Here is a 16,750-nt window from a genome sequence, read left to right on the forward strand (position 1 = left end):
CGGGCAGGCCCCAGAGACCACAGCCTGTGACAAAATTGTACCCTCAGGTGTAAGAGTCTTAGCCAAGAAACTACCGTCCTGTCTCTCCCAACAGAGGAATGTGTCAACACCCACCGCCGGAGGAAAGGAAGGATCATCAAAAAGAGGGGTTAGAGGGCCTGGACGGTGAACAATGTCCATCGTAGCAATGATCCTCTCCCATACTACAAGAAACTGACGTGTGAGGTAAGGCAGAGAAGATGAAGATCTCTGAGAAGCAGACAACCAAGGCAGAGACAACAATGCTAGGGGAGACATGGCCTTCTCAATGCGCACCCATTGCTTACCCGCACCTGAACGGAACCAGTCTACTAATCGCATCAGTAACGCAGCTTGGTGGTAGCGTTTAAAATCTGGCAAACCTGCTCCCCCCTCCTTTTTCGGCCGACTAAGGACAGCAAAACGAACACGAGGCTTAGAGGAGCCCCAAACAAATTTAGTTATGGCCCTATGCAAAACTTGGAAGAAGCTCGTTGGAATCATGATAGGGACAGTTTGGAATATGTAAAGGAATTTGGGTAAAATGTCCATTTTTACCGCATTAATGCGCCCAAACCACGATATGCGATTCCCACCATACGCCATTAAATCCTTCAAGGTGCGCTGCAGAATGGGTGTGTAGCTCAAAGCGAACAGATCTGACTGGTGTGTGGGAATTTGCACCCCCAGGTATTTTAGAGATGTAGATTGCCATTTGAACGGGAAAACCCGAGCGAGATGGGTGGCTAAGGTAGAATCGAGAGATCTATTCAATGCCTCCGATTTGGAATAGTTGACTTTGAAATTGCTCACATGGCCAAAACGCTCGAATTCCCCAGTCAAAGATGGCAAGGAAACCATGGGAGTTGTAATGTACACGAGGAGATCATCGGCATATAATGCTAGTTTGTGGTGCTTTGCGCCAACACAGACGCCATTAACATTAGGGTTGTTCCGCAGTGCCACGGCCAGGTGTTCCATGACCAAAACATAGAGTAAAGGTGAGAGTGGGCACCCCTGTCTCGTGCCATTAGAAATAGACAGAGTCAGATAACAACCCATTAACTCGAACCCGGGCCGTAGGCCCTTGATATAATGCCATAATCCTGTCCACCATAACGGCGCCAAGGCCAACCTGTGTCAGGACACTGCGGAGAAACACCCAATGTACCCTGTCGAATGCTTTTTCCGCATCGACCGAGAGTAAACACATCGGTATCTTATGGGATTGGCAGTATGATGTTAAAAGGAGGGTCTTGTTAGTGTTGTCCCGTGCTTCTCTGCTGCGCACAAACCCCACCTGGTCATCTGTGACCAAATCTGGTAAGAGAGGCGAGAGTCGAGAGGCCAGTAACTTCGCAAAAATCTTAACATCTACATTTATCAATGATATTGGTCGGAAGTTTGCGCACACCGTCGGATCTTTGCCCGGTTTTGGTAAAAGGGTAATATGAGCCTCAAGGGACTGGGGTGCAAAGGGACACGAGGAAGACACTGAAGTAAAAACTTTTGTCAAGAACGGAGCCAATTGATCCTTAAATGTTTTATAGAATTTATTATTGAACCCATCGGGTCCTGGACTTTTGCCCAAGGGGAATTCCCCAATAGCACGCTCCACCTCCGTTTCCAAAAAATCCTCCTCGAGTCCCAAAGCCTCCCCGCCCCCCAAGTACGGCAGCGCAGTGTCATGTACATACCGGTCTATTTTATCACGTAACGCATCCACCTGCATATCCTGAAAATGGCCTTTAAGATTGTATAATGCCGAGTAATACTGTCTGAAGCAGTCGGTGATCCCCACCGGATCATGAACCTCACCACCCGAGGGGGAAGTAATTTTAGGGATATACGACGCCTGGGTGCGAGGATGTAGTATCCGTGCTAGAGACTTGCCACATTTATATGCAAATTCGTACGAGTGTTTTCGCATACGGTCCCTGAATCGAGCGTGTGACTGGTCTATCAGAGAACGCAAGGATTCTCTCGCTGCAGTGAGTTCCGCAAATAACTGTGAGGAAAGCACTCGTTTATGGCGGGATTCCAGGTCCCGTATCTGAGCAAGGAGCCGCGTAATGGCTACCCCTTTTTCCCGCTTCAACCGAGCCCCATGTTGGATCAGAACTCCCCTGACTACACACTTTAACGCCTCCCACTGCAATGGTAATGGGGTAGTGTCACGTGTGTGTACCTCAAAAAAAACTGTTAAGTGAGTCCTTAAGGGCTGACACACACACTGAGTCACCCAGTAAATTATCATTAAGTTTCCAAGATTGGAAATTGGGTACTGAACTAGGAAACGTAAGTGTTAAAAATACAGGGGCATGATCCGACCAAACCATAGGGCCCACCTCCGAAATAGGTTGCCAGGTAAGCAAATGGTGGCTAATAAGAAAGGCATCCAGTCTACTATACATATTGTGTAGCGGGGAGAAGTAAGTGTATTCTCTTACCTGAGGATGAAGAATCCTCCACACGCCAATCAATTGCATGGAATGCATCACCGTTTTCAAGGCTCCCAAATGGGATTTCGGTACCGCAGACCTGCCCGAAGAGGTGTCAAGCCTAGAATCGAACGTCAGGTTAAAATCACCACCCACAATCAAAACTCCCTCCGTGAACTCTTCCAATTTCCGCAAATACCCACAACATACTCGCGCCTGATCCTGATTGGAGAGGTACATATTAGCCAAGGTGAACAGCTTATTCCGAATGGACAGTTTGAGAAACACATACCGACCACCCGGGTCAACCAGAACGTCTACCAGTTTATGAGAGAGTGACTTGTGTATACAAATACTAGCGCCCTTGGACTTGGATTCCGGGTTGGTACTGTGGAACCACACTGGATAATAGCGATTTGTAAACTGAGGAGTGTGGCCCACCTGAAAATGAGTCTCCTGTAAAAACAGGATATTTACCCGTTCTTTGTGCATATTATACAATATCTGCGACCATTTTTCCGGGACATTAAGCCCTCTAGCATTAAAGGTACAGACTTTCAGCTGCGCCATTTCCAACGCACGTATGTCTAGCAAATCAAGAAATGTGCTATAACAATGAAGAAAAGGACGGGACAGACAAGGAAGGGAGACACGACAACAAGGACAAACAAGCGGGTGAAACAAGCACCCACTCCTTAATCTAATCAAGGAGAAACAATCCAATATACACCGGATATAACCAGTGAAACCCTAAGAGGAGGAGTGTCAGGACAAGGTCTAGCCAGCGCCCCGCACCCCCCAACCCAGCAAATTTTATATAGCAAATAACGATATAACACAAAAGGAAAACCAAGGCACTTATTGCGTTACCCAAAAATAATTAATTAAGGAGTTACATTGTTAATAGGGCCTTAAAGAAACCCCATCCGCGAACACCCCTGAATGCATTCATTATCAGCATAAATGTACAAACAGGTTTAGCAATAAAGAAAAATAATAAGAAAAAATACATTCGCAATTGTGGCATATTAACGGCAATCGACCGCTATTAGTGACCCCCAAGCCTCCAACAGCAATCACCTGTGAAGCATAATGCAGACCCACTCAGTAATGACCATATGTAACTACGAATATAATTGTTTCAGCTGATAAACGCAATAAACATTGTAATTAAACTCCGACAGCAGGCTGCAATTAAGAGACATTAAAAGGGCATCACATCGGCTCCCAGGACGCCCATCATGACGCCTCATAGGAGAAGCAGGAGAACGACCTCGCCTGCGTGACCGTGGACGCGGCGGCGGGATGGGAACATAAGGCCAATCCGGGAGAGAGACTCTAGACAAGCGGAGAGCATCACAGAAATCTGGAACGTCCCCCGGGTCCCGAACACTCAGCAGTGCCCCATTCCTGCGAACCTGCAACTGAAAGGGGTGACCCCAGGAATAGGAAATCTCATGTTCTCTCAAGACGTCCAGTAGAGGACGTAGCACCCGGCGCTTGTCCAGAGTCATTCTGGACAAATCAGACAGCAGCTGGATCTTGACTCCCTGTAATAAGACCTCGCCTTTATCTCGAGCCTTCCTCATGATCTGCTCCTTAAGAGAAAAAAAATGGACACGGCATAGCACATCTCTAGGCCTATCAGGATCCGGGCTGCGCGGACCTAAGGTTCTGTGTGCTCTATCCAGCTCCAAGGGATCGTCAGCAGGGCGCCCAAGTAGAGAATTAAACAGAGACTGTAAAGCAGGAATGAGTTGACCCGGAGAGATATCCTCAGGAATGCCCCTCAGCCGAATATTATTATGGCGATTCCGATTCTCATGATCCTCCGCAAGATTAAATAATGTGTGGATCTGCTGAGAGTGCTGATCTAATCGGTCGGCATGAGAAACTTGTTGCTGTGTAATATTGGATACATCGCTTTCCATCCGCTGTACTTGATCGGACAATTGAGATAAATTGGTAGTAAGAGATTGTATTTCCGATTTATATGTCGTCTCCAGGCGGTTTACATAACGCTCCATGTCCTGTTTAGTGGGCAATGCTGATAGCTGTCGTCTCAGGCCCTGTAAATCATCCCCTAGGACAGCAGTAACACCAAAATGAGAGGAGTGATGGATAACCATATCTCTGGGAGAGGTAGAAGGCAGAATTGCAGGCCCCAGCACATGAGGGGAGGATAAGGGAGAAACCCGGCCGCCATTACAGGCACCACGTGGCGAACAGTCCCGCGTAGGCAGCGCCATCTCAGCCCCAGAAGAGCACGGCTCAATCCCATCCAGCAAGGAGGGAAACTGCCCCTGAGAGCCCGATATCGAGGGGAAGGTACTAGCGGTACCTGATGCAGCTACGCCGGCCGCAGATGATAGCCCCTCTGGAAGCGAAGTCCCGGCGCCATCTCGCCTCCCTTCCAGCGGCGCCATCTTGGATGATGTTCCCGATGCAGCGTCGGTCAGAAATCTCTGGATAGAGCCGGCTGAAGACATCTGCCGTGTACAGTAGGGAATCCCCGTGGAAGCCTTGGATTTCCTGACCATCAGGGTGATAAAATATTGCTTATTAATGTGGTTAGGGAAGTGCAGGAACGGAGCTCTCAAGCAGCACGTCTGGTCAGCGCCATGTCCAAGCCACGCCCCTCTTTATGGAGGTTTCTAATACACAAGTTCTTCAAAGCCACTTCAGAGCTAAATTGCTCCCTATAACATTCTGTATTGGACATTTTGTTAAGCTAAAATATTTCTCTTTTTTTTTTTTTTACTTTTTAAGCCTACGAACGTCCTAAAAAATATAAAAAGAGGTTTGAAAAATGATGCCAAATAAGTAGACCTGTTAAATGTGAAATATTAACTAATTTGTGTTGTATGGCTCTATCTAATGAACAGAGAAACTCTTATTTTGAAAAATTCTAGTTTTTCCAAATTTTTGTAAATCTGTGTTTACTTGTAAAAATTGAATACTGCCATAACGTACAATGTCACGAAAATACAATCTTAAAATCACTTAGTTAAGTACTAGCACTACTCCTAAAGTGACACATTTCAGATTTGGAAAATGGTGCTCCGTCATTAAGACAAAGACTGGCTGCCGGCTTAAATTCGCAACATTAAAGGCTGTATGTTACGAACTATCACTGTTTAGCATTGAAGAACTGCACATAGATACGGTACTAGTTATGCACTATTAACACTTTGCTATCGAGTTAATTTTAAAGGAGGTATCTGGACTTCTTAGTTGATAGCCTATCCTTCAGAAAGGGCATTAATGCATGAATGGTGGAGGTCCAGGGTCCAACCCCAGGGACCCCCACTAATTGTCCAGGCACAGTGACTTGCATACGAGTGTGGTTGTGCCTGAACTTCTACTTGGTCCCATTCACTTGAATAGATTAAGCTGTTGTACCAGGCACAGCCACACTTGTATAAATGGCACTATGAAGGGGCGGTCGCACTCCAGCTAGTACCGCTGCCCTTTCGTTCTGATCATCGCCAGTTGCCCCAAGGGTCGGGTCCCCAACTATCGTTCATTGATGGAATATCCGAAGGACAGCTCATTAATTGAGTAACCCCTTTAATTAAACTTCATTAGCCGGATTAGATCTTTGTATGTATAACCTGCTATTTTGTAAGCAATCCATCTAATCTGTTGGATTCATAGTCACTGTTTTCTGTATTGACTGGTACTTTTTTTTCTTTACCCTCTTTTGATTGCCACGTGGGCTCTCCTATAATTACAGTAGTCATTTAGACATCTTTTATTTATATATCTGGTATGTCCGTTATTGTGTAACCTATTGAGTACTGATTGTATGAGGAATTATGTCAACACAGAACCTCACCTAGTCAGACAGCATATTCGGGCCTGTTCATATCACGTTTGCCTTCCATTTGGTCTTTCCAAACCGGAGGCAAACATGATGTTAACAGGCCCTTACATGTAAGAGGTTATACTCTTACCGGGCCCTTTGTTGCCAAACTATCCAGGCTGCACATTGAGCTTCTCATAGGAATGCAAAGTGGAAGAGCCTTCCGGTCCACACAGCAAACACTGTAGGAAACGGCCGGTCACAGTGCGCTCACGTGACATAATTGCAGCTGGGATAGTTTGGTAACAAAGCGCCAGCATCATGCACACAAACGTATTTTTTTCCTCCCGTAAATACTGGCGTAAATACAGTTCCTTTGTCACAATTATTCGACCCGTATTCCACCAGTATTTATGAACCCGTGCCTGTAAATACGAGTCCGGTGTCACCAGTATTCCACCCGTACTTACGGACCCGTTTTCTCTACACTAATCGGCAGCCCCTTCTCTCTATCAGTGCTGGAAAGCGAGAAGGGGCATCCCTTTCGGGCAGAGTTTCCGCAGCTATTGAAAGTAAAAAGTTCATTGTATTGGTGACGCGTCCCTCTTGACATCCAGTCCGACCTCCCTGGATGACGCGGCAGTCCAAGTGGCCGCTGCAGTCTGTGATTGGCTGCAGCGGTCACATGGGATGAAACGTCACCCCGGGAGGCCGGACTGGCGGAAGAAGCAGGTAAGTTAACTTTTAATAGTATTAACTCCAGCGGTAGTCACTGTCCCGGGTGCTGAAAGAGTTACTGCCGATCAGTTAACTCTTTCAGCACCCTAGACAGTGACTATCCCCTGACGTCGCCTAGCAATTACGGGTGCACACACGTAGCCACCCGTAATTACGGGAGCCCCATAGACTTCTATGGGCCTGTCCGTGCTGTTATTACGGCCTGAAATAGGACATGTTCCATATTTTTCCACGGCACGGGCACCTTCCCGTAAGCATACGGGAAGGTACCCGTGGCCAGTAGAAGTCTATGGGCCCGTAATTACGGCTCGTAATTACGGGTGTTTTTACGTTCATGTGCAGTGGATGACTTGCCCCACCTTTTACCGGGTATACTTTACAAACGGGCCACAATAAAAAAAAAAATCACTGCAGTGTCGTGACCAGATTGAAATGAGCCTCTCTGTGTCTTCCTTTGCAGGTTTCTTTGGTGGTATATTTGGTTTGATGGGAGTTTTTATTTATGATGGAGATCGTGTCTCAAAAGAGGGATTCTTTCAAGGGTACAATAATTTGACCTGGACAGTGGTGGCTCTTCAGGTAAGAAAATATAAATCTCATATTTACTGCATTCGCTTTAGTGGAAAGTTGCTGTGAAAGGCCTCGTTCACATCTGCGATGGAGGCTCCGTTAGGGGCCTCCGTCGCATATCCGGCCGAGATTATCGGATACAATAGCGCAGCAGGCTACACTATTGTTTTTGGTAAAACCACAAACACCCCAACGGAAATTATTGGTGGGGGTCACAAAATACTCCTTCAGTTCAGAAGTTTTTTGTTTTTTTTCTGTAACCGTGCCGCTCTTTGTCCTTTGCAATGGACGCATCACTTCACCACTATGTCAATACACACTTGACCATGTTTTGTTTGTTCTCTCAATTTTTTAGGCTTTGGGTGGATTAGTGATTGCTGCTGTGATCAAATATGCTGACAATATATTGAAAGGATTTGCAACCTCTCTTTCAATCATTCTATCAACACTAATTTCCTACTTTTGGCTGCAAGACTTTGTCCCTACCAGGTATAGTGACTTCCTTTGTATATCTGCAAAAAAATCTTCTTTAAAGAGTTTTCCACTTCTTTACCTGCATAAGACCCAGTGAAGACTCGTTCATTCAGAAATGCCAGTAGCGGAAATAGTACAAAACCCCTTAAGCGGTCCCCACACAAGTAGTGGATTTGTTGCAGCATTTCTGCAGTAAAACTCCCACCCGTTCGGTGCTGATTTTGATGCGGATTTCACTCCTTCTACATTGAAAAGAGTGACGTCTGCAGTACATATACAGAACAAAATCCGAATGCTGCGGTTTTTCAAAATCCCCAGCAAGCTCTTATTTTTGTGTGGAAAGCAGCATGTTTCTTTTAAATCAGATTTTTTCTTTAAATCTCATCCACTTGCCTGCAACAGACTTCCATTGCAGATTTTCTGCCAGCAAATACAGACTGAGGCTAGATTAAAACGAACGTTGCGCATCTCGGACGTGAAAAACTGCAGTTTTTCACGTTCGAGGTGCATCCGTGCCCTGCGCTGCGGGATGCAATATCACGCATCCCCCATAGACTAGAGTCTATGGAGGGATGCGTGAAGTGTGAAAAAATAGGACATGTCCTATTTTCTCACAGACCCTTCACACGGTCCGTTGAAACAATGGCCGTGTGAATGGCCACATTGAATTATATAGGTCCGTGTGACGGCCGTTGTTTTGATAGCCGTCACTTGGATGTATAACCTGTTAGTGTGAATAAGGGCTCATTCAGACTTGCGAAACTCGTCAGTGTGCTGTGCGTGAAAATCACGCACAGCGCACTGTCCCATTGATTTCAATGGGGCCATTCACACATGCAGGAGATTTCACCCAGCATGTGTCTGTTGCGTGAAACTCACTGCATGTCCTATATGGGTGCGTGTAAATTACGCTCAGCACACGGATCCGTGTGCGGTGTGTGATTTGCGCAGAAATTCCATTGGAAAAAAAATGTGCTTTGCAAGTGCGTAAAAAACGCATGCCACTCACAAAGCACACTGATGCATAACGCAACACACACAGACCAGATTCACACGCGTGAATCTGATAAGCTCGTGTGAATGCAGCCTAAAAATCCACAGAAAATCCGCTACGTGTGCAGGGGGCTTAGCCCTTTCGCTGCAAGGGATTTTTGGACATTTTACACCGCCTGTAGCCACGAGAATTTTCACACTTTTTGACATGTACACATAAAAAAATCATACCAAACCCCTATACCTGTGAATTTTTATGAAAATGGACACCTGGCACATTGTCAAATGCCTCTTAGCACCGTCATGTAATTTTGGGTCAAATTGCAATTTTTTTTATATTTGTGAGTCCAATGTTTGATCCAACAAAAAATTAGATGCACCACACATCTTTAAAATAAAAGTTCCATATGTGTAAGAGTTCATACATATTATTTATGTCTACATTCACATATCTTCATAAAATCACCAGAATGGTAGAGACCACAAAATCTTATTTAAAGATGGAAATGTAAAAATATTAACAATGTATAAAATACAGGGATTACACACCTTCAAATAGTGAGTGCTCCCTCAAACGCTATATATGTCCTGAAAGTAGACAACCTGACTATTTGTTTGATGTGCTGTTGGCAACCATGGCCACCTTCACATTAAATGTGACAAACGGGAGTTATTTAAAAAAACAAAAATTTTAACATACATTTTCACCTAAACCTCCCATACAAGAAGTGGTTTACACAAAAACAATGTAAAAATAGACCACGGTATATATATATATATATATATATATATATATATATATACATATACATACACCACAAACATTTATGTTAACAAGCGCTTTTGCTTTCAAAAACGCTGAGACAGAGGCCATGCACTGTTTGGCCATTATCCATAATTGTATTATAAAAAAAAAAAAAAGTCTGCACATGTCAAACAGCTACTATTCTATTAAAATCTAAATTTTTGCACAGCATACTGTGAATAAAAATGCAATTTAATAATTTATACATACAACCACAATGAGAATTACACTTTGTGACTAAAATGCGTACTCAAGTACATAATATAATGTACTATGCAAAGAACTGAAAGTTGTGAGGCGTTCATACATGTCTACAGTCCCAGGTGAGTGTCATAGAAACACCAACATCTCATTCTAACCAATTTTTGCATGCAAATTCAATTGTGGATTATATGGGTATATAATATTCCACCCCCCCCCCCCCCCCATAAAAACTCTAGGGCTGTGTTCCTGCGATTTAAAAAAATAAAAATAAAAAATGTTTATGGCGACTGGCCGCAACACAGGTCACACGTCCAAAGACCGCTGTGTTGTGCTGCCTGCATCGCAGTAATGGAAGTGAAAGTGGCTGCGTGGACAGTTTGGATTTCTTGTAAGTAGTGTCGTGATAACGGTAACTTCGGGGTCGCAACGCCGACCCCGTTCACTTTCATTACTGCGGATCAGTCGAATCTCTGGACAACTCTGTCACAGGCAAACTTGTTTGTTTTTTGTTTTTTTAGTTTTTACCAGTAACTCCTACTGGGCACTACAATGTCTTGTCTATCTCCCTGATGTCACCACTGTGGCAAAGACTGTGGCAAAGACTGGCTGCCGCGGTCATGTCATCGCTTCAGCGGGCTAAATTTGATTAGTCATTGGCTTTGTTTTATTGAATGCACGTCATCAGTTTTATTTTTCATTATAAATTAAGTAAAAAGCTTTTAAAGGTTCCCGTTTTTTTTTTTTCTTTTCAGTGTGTTTTTCATGGGAGCAGTATTTGTGATTTCTGCTACCTTCCTCTACGGCTATGACCCTAAACCATCTTTAAACCCAATTAAAGCATGAAGTCTGTGATGGATGCCGTGAAGTATTGTACAGAGTGCCCCCTTGCTGCTTCAGAAATGTGCAGGGCTGTACAAAGAGAACTAAGCCACATATGCTGCTGAAAGCAAAGACATGGCAAGTCAAGGCACTGCTGCTCTTTCTTGTGATGGACCCTATTTTATTTGAAAAGAAAAGTGCTATATATATATTTTGTTAATACTTGAACTTGGAGGCATTGATTTTTGTTTTCAGGATGCTGCACAGAACTCACCTGATCAGGTATATGATACTGTGTTTCTTCTATTGGAGATATTTAATTTGGTGGTTTCTGGGCTGGGATACCCACCTGTGTCTGACCTCAGATAAATGCATAGGTGCAGCTTGTAGTAAGAGCTAGATTATGCTCCATGTCCAACTTTTTTTTACTGAATGGACAAAAGAATACCATAGGGAATGTTTTGTATATATTTGAATGAGGGGGAATGTCATACAATGTATAGACTAATACAAGAGAAATTAAATACATTTTTACCTATGTGTTTTAGTTGGTTGCTTAGGTATCAAATTGAGTCTTCAAGTAACAGTGAAAGAAAGGCTAGATGTGGCTGAAATAATTCCATTTAGGAAACAAATCGCAGAATAAAAAAGGCCACAAAAACGCCATAGGTAAATACACCCTAAAGGGGCAAGTCTTATGTAGGCTAAGCTCTGCAGTCATCAAAGATAGTTAAAATCCTCTTACAGCCAATCATCCTGTGATATTAGACTAATGTTCTGTTACTGACTGACCCGTGCGAGATTGGCTTCGTTCACAACCTTCCGTTCATGGGTTCCGTCAGACCTTTCCATCAGGAGAACCCACGAATGGAAACCATAGCTTTCCATTTGCTTTACCATTGATTTCAATGGTAATGCTTCCATTGCAAATTGGTTTCCGTTTGTCTCCGTTCCGTAAGGTTTCAGTTTTTTGGGCGGAATCAATAGCGCAGTCGACTAGATGTGAACGAAGCCTTAAAGGCTATATACATATAGATAAATCCGTGTTTTAAGTGATTTTAAACAACTTTTAAATTGACTTTTATTAAAAAATGTTTTTACCTTTTTTAAGACTCCGCTTGTGTATACATAACAGCTGTATCACTCCGTCAGGTCCGCTGAACTGACTGCTCTGCTCAAAGTTGTTCCTGCGTGTCTCTGATTCATAGGATCCAGCTAATAACTATTACATCTAAGTTTATGAACTTAGATTTGACCGTTTTTAGCTGGATCCTGTGTGTCAGGCACGCAGGACCAGCTTTCAGGCGAGCTCACGACTCTGCTGACCTGACTGCCACGGATGTTACAGAATGATAAAATGTAAATTAAAGTCCCTCTTAAATCACTGACTTTAATAAAAAGAAAAAAAATGTGGGGTTCAAAGGAGTATATAGCCTTTAACCCCTTCACGACTGCCATACGGCTATATATGTTCGAAGTGCCAATGCCCCGTGCAGTTAGCACGTGTATAAATGTTGACAGCCTGGAACGGGTTTAATGAGTGCAGTGCTACTTCAGTGTAATCAGCGCTGCACTCTCATGTCAGCCGGAATTCACGCCCCACTATAGATAGTGCCACCCACAAGCCCCTGTAGGCAGCGCAAAACCCTCTGTAGATAGCGCCACCTAAGCTCCCTCCAGCATCGGAATCCCCGGCCAGCGCTCTGGCCGAGGAGTCCCCTCCTAGACTCCTAGAGTCTAGGAGCGGAATCCCCGGTGTCAGATCGCAAAGTCACGGTCCATTTGGACAGTGACGGTAGTGGCTCTCTCTAGGAGCGGAATCCCTGGCCGACACCCTGGCAGGGGATTCCGCTACTGGAGAAGCCTCTGGTGTCACTATCTATATATGGACAATGACTTCAGCGGCTCTCTCTAGGAGCGGAATCCCCGATGTCAGATCGCTCTGTGTCGGGGATTCTGCTACTGGAGAAGCCCCTGGTGTCACTATCCATATATGAAAAATAGATATTGGGATGCACTCCTCAATCAATTGGCGTGGTGCTAGTAAGGTAGGGACGAGAATCCCACAATATTGGAAATATATAACCCCAGCACACACAGAGGTACGCAAAAGATCCAGATGCAAACAAATTTAAGTTTTATTGCAACAAAAGATGGTAAAGTTGAGGTGGAAAGCGACTTGGTAAAGACGTTTCGGCCTTTGTCACGGTCGCTGTAAGACGATATCACTGGTATGGGTTGTCCGCCGGATATTCCCTGTTCATCTTTTGTTGCAATAAAACTTAAATTTGTTTGTATCTGGATCTTTTGCGTACCTCTGTGTGTGCTGGGGTTATATATTTCCACTATCCATATATGGACAGTGAAGTCAGGGGCTACTCCTGGAGCAGAATCCCCGCTTTGGCAGGGGATTCTGCTTTTAGAGGTAACCCCTGATGTCACTGTCCATATATGGACAGAGACATCAGGGGCTTCCTGTAGGAGCAGAATCTTCGGCCAGAGGGATTCCACTCCTACAGGGAGCTACAGTGGTGCTATTTACAGGAAAGGGGTGGCATTTACGGGGGGGGGGGGGGGGGGGGGGGTGGCGCTATCTCCAGCGGGAATATTGCTAAATACAGGGGGGATGTTGCTATCTACAGGGGGGGTGGTGCTATCTACAGGGTGCTATATACAGGGGGTGTGGCACTATCTACATGTACTGTGGTATTATATTGGCACTATCTACAGTGGAGACTGCGGCACTATCTACACGGACAATGTGGAACTATGTGGCCATTATCTACAGGGAGAACTGTGGTACTATGTGGGCACTTTGGCACTATTTACAGTGGGTACTATCTATTTGGGCAATATGGCACTATGTACAGTGGCATTGCGTCACTATCTACATGGGCACTGGTGTTTTCAGGGGGTTGGGACAAAACCCGAACTAATAAAATACATCCATTTTTTTATTTTATTTATTTTTTAACGTCCATGAAAAATGGATGGCAAATGGTGGTTAAAAACGGTCAGACATGGATTCAAATTTTGAGACGCATTGATGCAAAACAGCCTTGATAAACTGACAGTTGATTTGTTGTTGACCGGCATTTTTTTCACGGTCGTGTGTATATAGCCCTCTTCACTCTCCCCTCACGGCGATCCAGGGTGACGGAGAGAGAAGAGGTGTGTGTGTGTGTGTGTGTGTGTGTGTGTGTGTGTGTGTGTGTGTGTTATTCTGAGCAGACTAAAAAAATCACAAAAATGTATAAAAAAAAACACTTTTTGTGTGTATATATATACAAATACAAAAAGTGGGTTTTTTTTGTACATTTTTTTTTGTGATTTTTTTTTTGTCTGCTCATAATAAAAATTAAAAACACTGAATTAATTTAAACCAATCTAGAAAATGAAAGTCTCAAGTCTTGTAAAAATATTTGATATTCAATGCGGTTCTAAAGATATTATCGTTTTAAAGAAGTGCATCTCAAAAATTGAAAATTTGACCTGGACACGGGCATCAATGACCCTTGGTCATGAAAGGATTAAAAACAGACTATGACTCATTGGGAAATGGAAAGATATGTAATTTGTTATCCATTATGTCAAAATCCCTAAGTTTGATAACACACTGATATATATATATATATATATATATATATATATATATATATATATATATATATACAGTATACCATGCAAGCCATCCAACTATCACTGGTTCAAGTCCCCTTAGGGGGACTAATAAAAACAAAACACTGTTATATAAAGTTATTTTATTATTAAAGAAAAATATATATATTAAAAGTTTAAAACAAAAAACTTTTTAGAATTTTCACCCAAAAGCGTTGAAAAGAAAAGAAATAACTTAACTGGTGTCGTCGTGTCCATAAAAGTCTGAACTATTACAATATAGGGACGTCACGATACCAGAATTTGGACTTCGATACCGATACTTCGTTTAGTATTGCGATTTCGATACTTTGCCAACAGTAATAAAAAAAAAAAGTTCTTCGTTTTCTGATGTGAGGCACGAGGTGTGATGATGAATTTTGAATGTGCCTCACATTAATAGTAATTAATCCCATCATGTTTCTCAGTCATAATGGGTTACTGTGTGAGGTACATGATGGGGTTAATTACTATTAATGTGAAGAACATGGAGGTTAAATTCATCGCACCTCGCGCCTCACATTAATAAGTGAAAGAAGGCAGTGTTTATTTTATTTTTTTTACAGCGTACACATCATAAATGATGCAAAAAAATTGTTGTGCAGGTTATTACGGCCACGCCAATACTGAATGTGTGAATATTTTATGTATTGAGACTTATTTTAATGTTTATTGTAAAAAAGGTGTATGTGTATTTTTTTAAAAATTTAACATTACTATGTTTTTACTTTATTTTTAAACTTTATTGTACTGACATATAGCAGATATGTGCCAGTACATTAGCCTGTGTACGGATAGTACACAGGCAATTGTTAGGACATACCTCAGTATGCCCTAACAACAGGAAATATGGTAAGACAGTCCTGGGGTCCGTCAATAGACCCTGAACTGTCTGGCCATATATGGTATGGCCCTCAATCGCATCACAGGAATTCCCTGTGATGCGATCCATGGGCATCCCCCCTTCTCATTTTCCCCTGAATGCTGCAGTCTGCTTTGATCGCAGCATTCAGGGGAATAACGGCAGAGATGAGAGGTTTCTCTGATCTCCGCCGTTATAGAGCGGGGCTGCAGCTGTGTAATACAGCCATTTCCCCGCTCCTGACAGGAAGTGGGTGCGCGGTTAGCATGAGGCGATGTTGACGGCGCTGTACTAATGAGCGGCGGTTCAGGCACTGAAGACAGAACATGGGGGTGTTTTGCAGTGTGCCCGCCATGTTCTGTCTTCACTGCCGCCGCTCATTAGTGCAGCGTCGGCCGCATCACATCATCCTGACAGCGCACACTTTTTATCAGGACTCGGGAGCGGGGCAATGGCTGAATTACATAGCCGCAGCCCCGTTCTCATACATTCATGTATTACTATACTTAGCTGTGCAGCTGTGCGGCTAAGTATCGAAATACAGGAAATAGCGGTATCGAACCGTTTGGGGATGCAGAGTATCGAAACGGTATCGAAGTTTCGATGCATCGTGCATCCCTATTACAATATAACATTATTTAACCCGCACGGTGAATGCCGTGAAAAAAAAAACTGATCAAAAAGTCACGTGTACCACAAAATGGTGCCAAAAACTACAGCTCGCCCCGCAAAAAAATAAGCTTTCGCATCGCTCAATCGAGGGAAAAATAAAGTTATGGCTCTCGACGACACAAAACTAATTTTATTTTTAACAATTCGTTTTTTCCTTGTAAAGGTAATAAAACATAGAAAAAACGATACAGTATATTTGATATCACCATAAACTTATTGGCCTGCAGAATAAAGTTAACATGCCAAAAAATCAGACCCCCCCCCCCCCCACCCCAAAAAAAATGTAGGAATCACTGTTTTTTCCCAATTCCACCCACAAATATTTTTTTTTCTAGTTTCCCAGCACATAATATAGTACAATAAATACTACAACACGTCCTGCAAAAAAACAAGCCCTTGAAGGAAAAATAAAAGTTATGGCTTTTGGAAGGTGGGGAGGAAAATTTGAAAATGAAAATCTGAAAAACTGATGTGAATGTAAGGGATTAAAGGGAATGTGTCGCGCATTAAAAAAAACTTCAAACAAGTTACTTATTTTTTAATTTTTTTTGGTGTATTGTTTGTAATAAAAATTAAATAATAATTTGACATGTTTTCCTATGTTAGCCATCAAAGGGAGCACTTCCAAGAATTACAGCAAGGTGAATCCGGCAGAAGCAACCTGACTCACAGCTGCTGTAAATGTGGGAGGG

General features: G+C 43.3%; 1 protein-coding gene across 3 annotated transcripts in view; it reads left to right on the forward strand.

Annotated features, from left to right (window-relative positions):
• SLC35A3 (solute carrier family 35 member A3) overlaps positions 1-11,395 on the forward strand; it is a 70,857-nt gene extending 59,462 nt beyond the window's left edge. For all 3 annotated transcript variants that reach the window (XM_075832221.1, XM_075832219.1, XM_075832220.1), the window contains 3 exons: positions 7,463-7,581; positions 7,928-8,061; positions 10,801-11,395. In XM_075832221.1, coding sequence (XP_075688336.1) covers positions 7,463-7,581; positions 7,928-8,061; positions 10,801-10,891 — 344 coding nt within the window. In that variant the 3' untranslated portion in view covers positions 10,892-11,395. The remainder of the gene's footprint in view (positions 1-7,462; positions 7,582-7,927; positions 8,062-10,800) is intronic.
• Positions 11,396-16,750: the final 5,355 nt, after the last annotated feature.

The sequence above is a fragment of the Rhinoderma darwinii genome, chromosome 7 (assembly GCF_050947455.1).
Source record: "Rhinoderma darwinii isolate aRhiDar2 chromosome 7, aRhiDar2.hap1, whole genome shotgun sequence".
Taxonomy (NCBI): domain Eukaryota; kingdom Metazoa; phylum Chordata; class Amphibia; order Anura; family Rhinodermatidae; genus Rhinoderma; species Rhinoderma darwinii.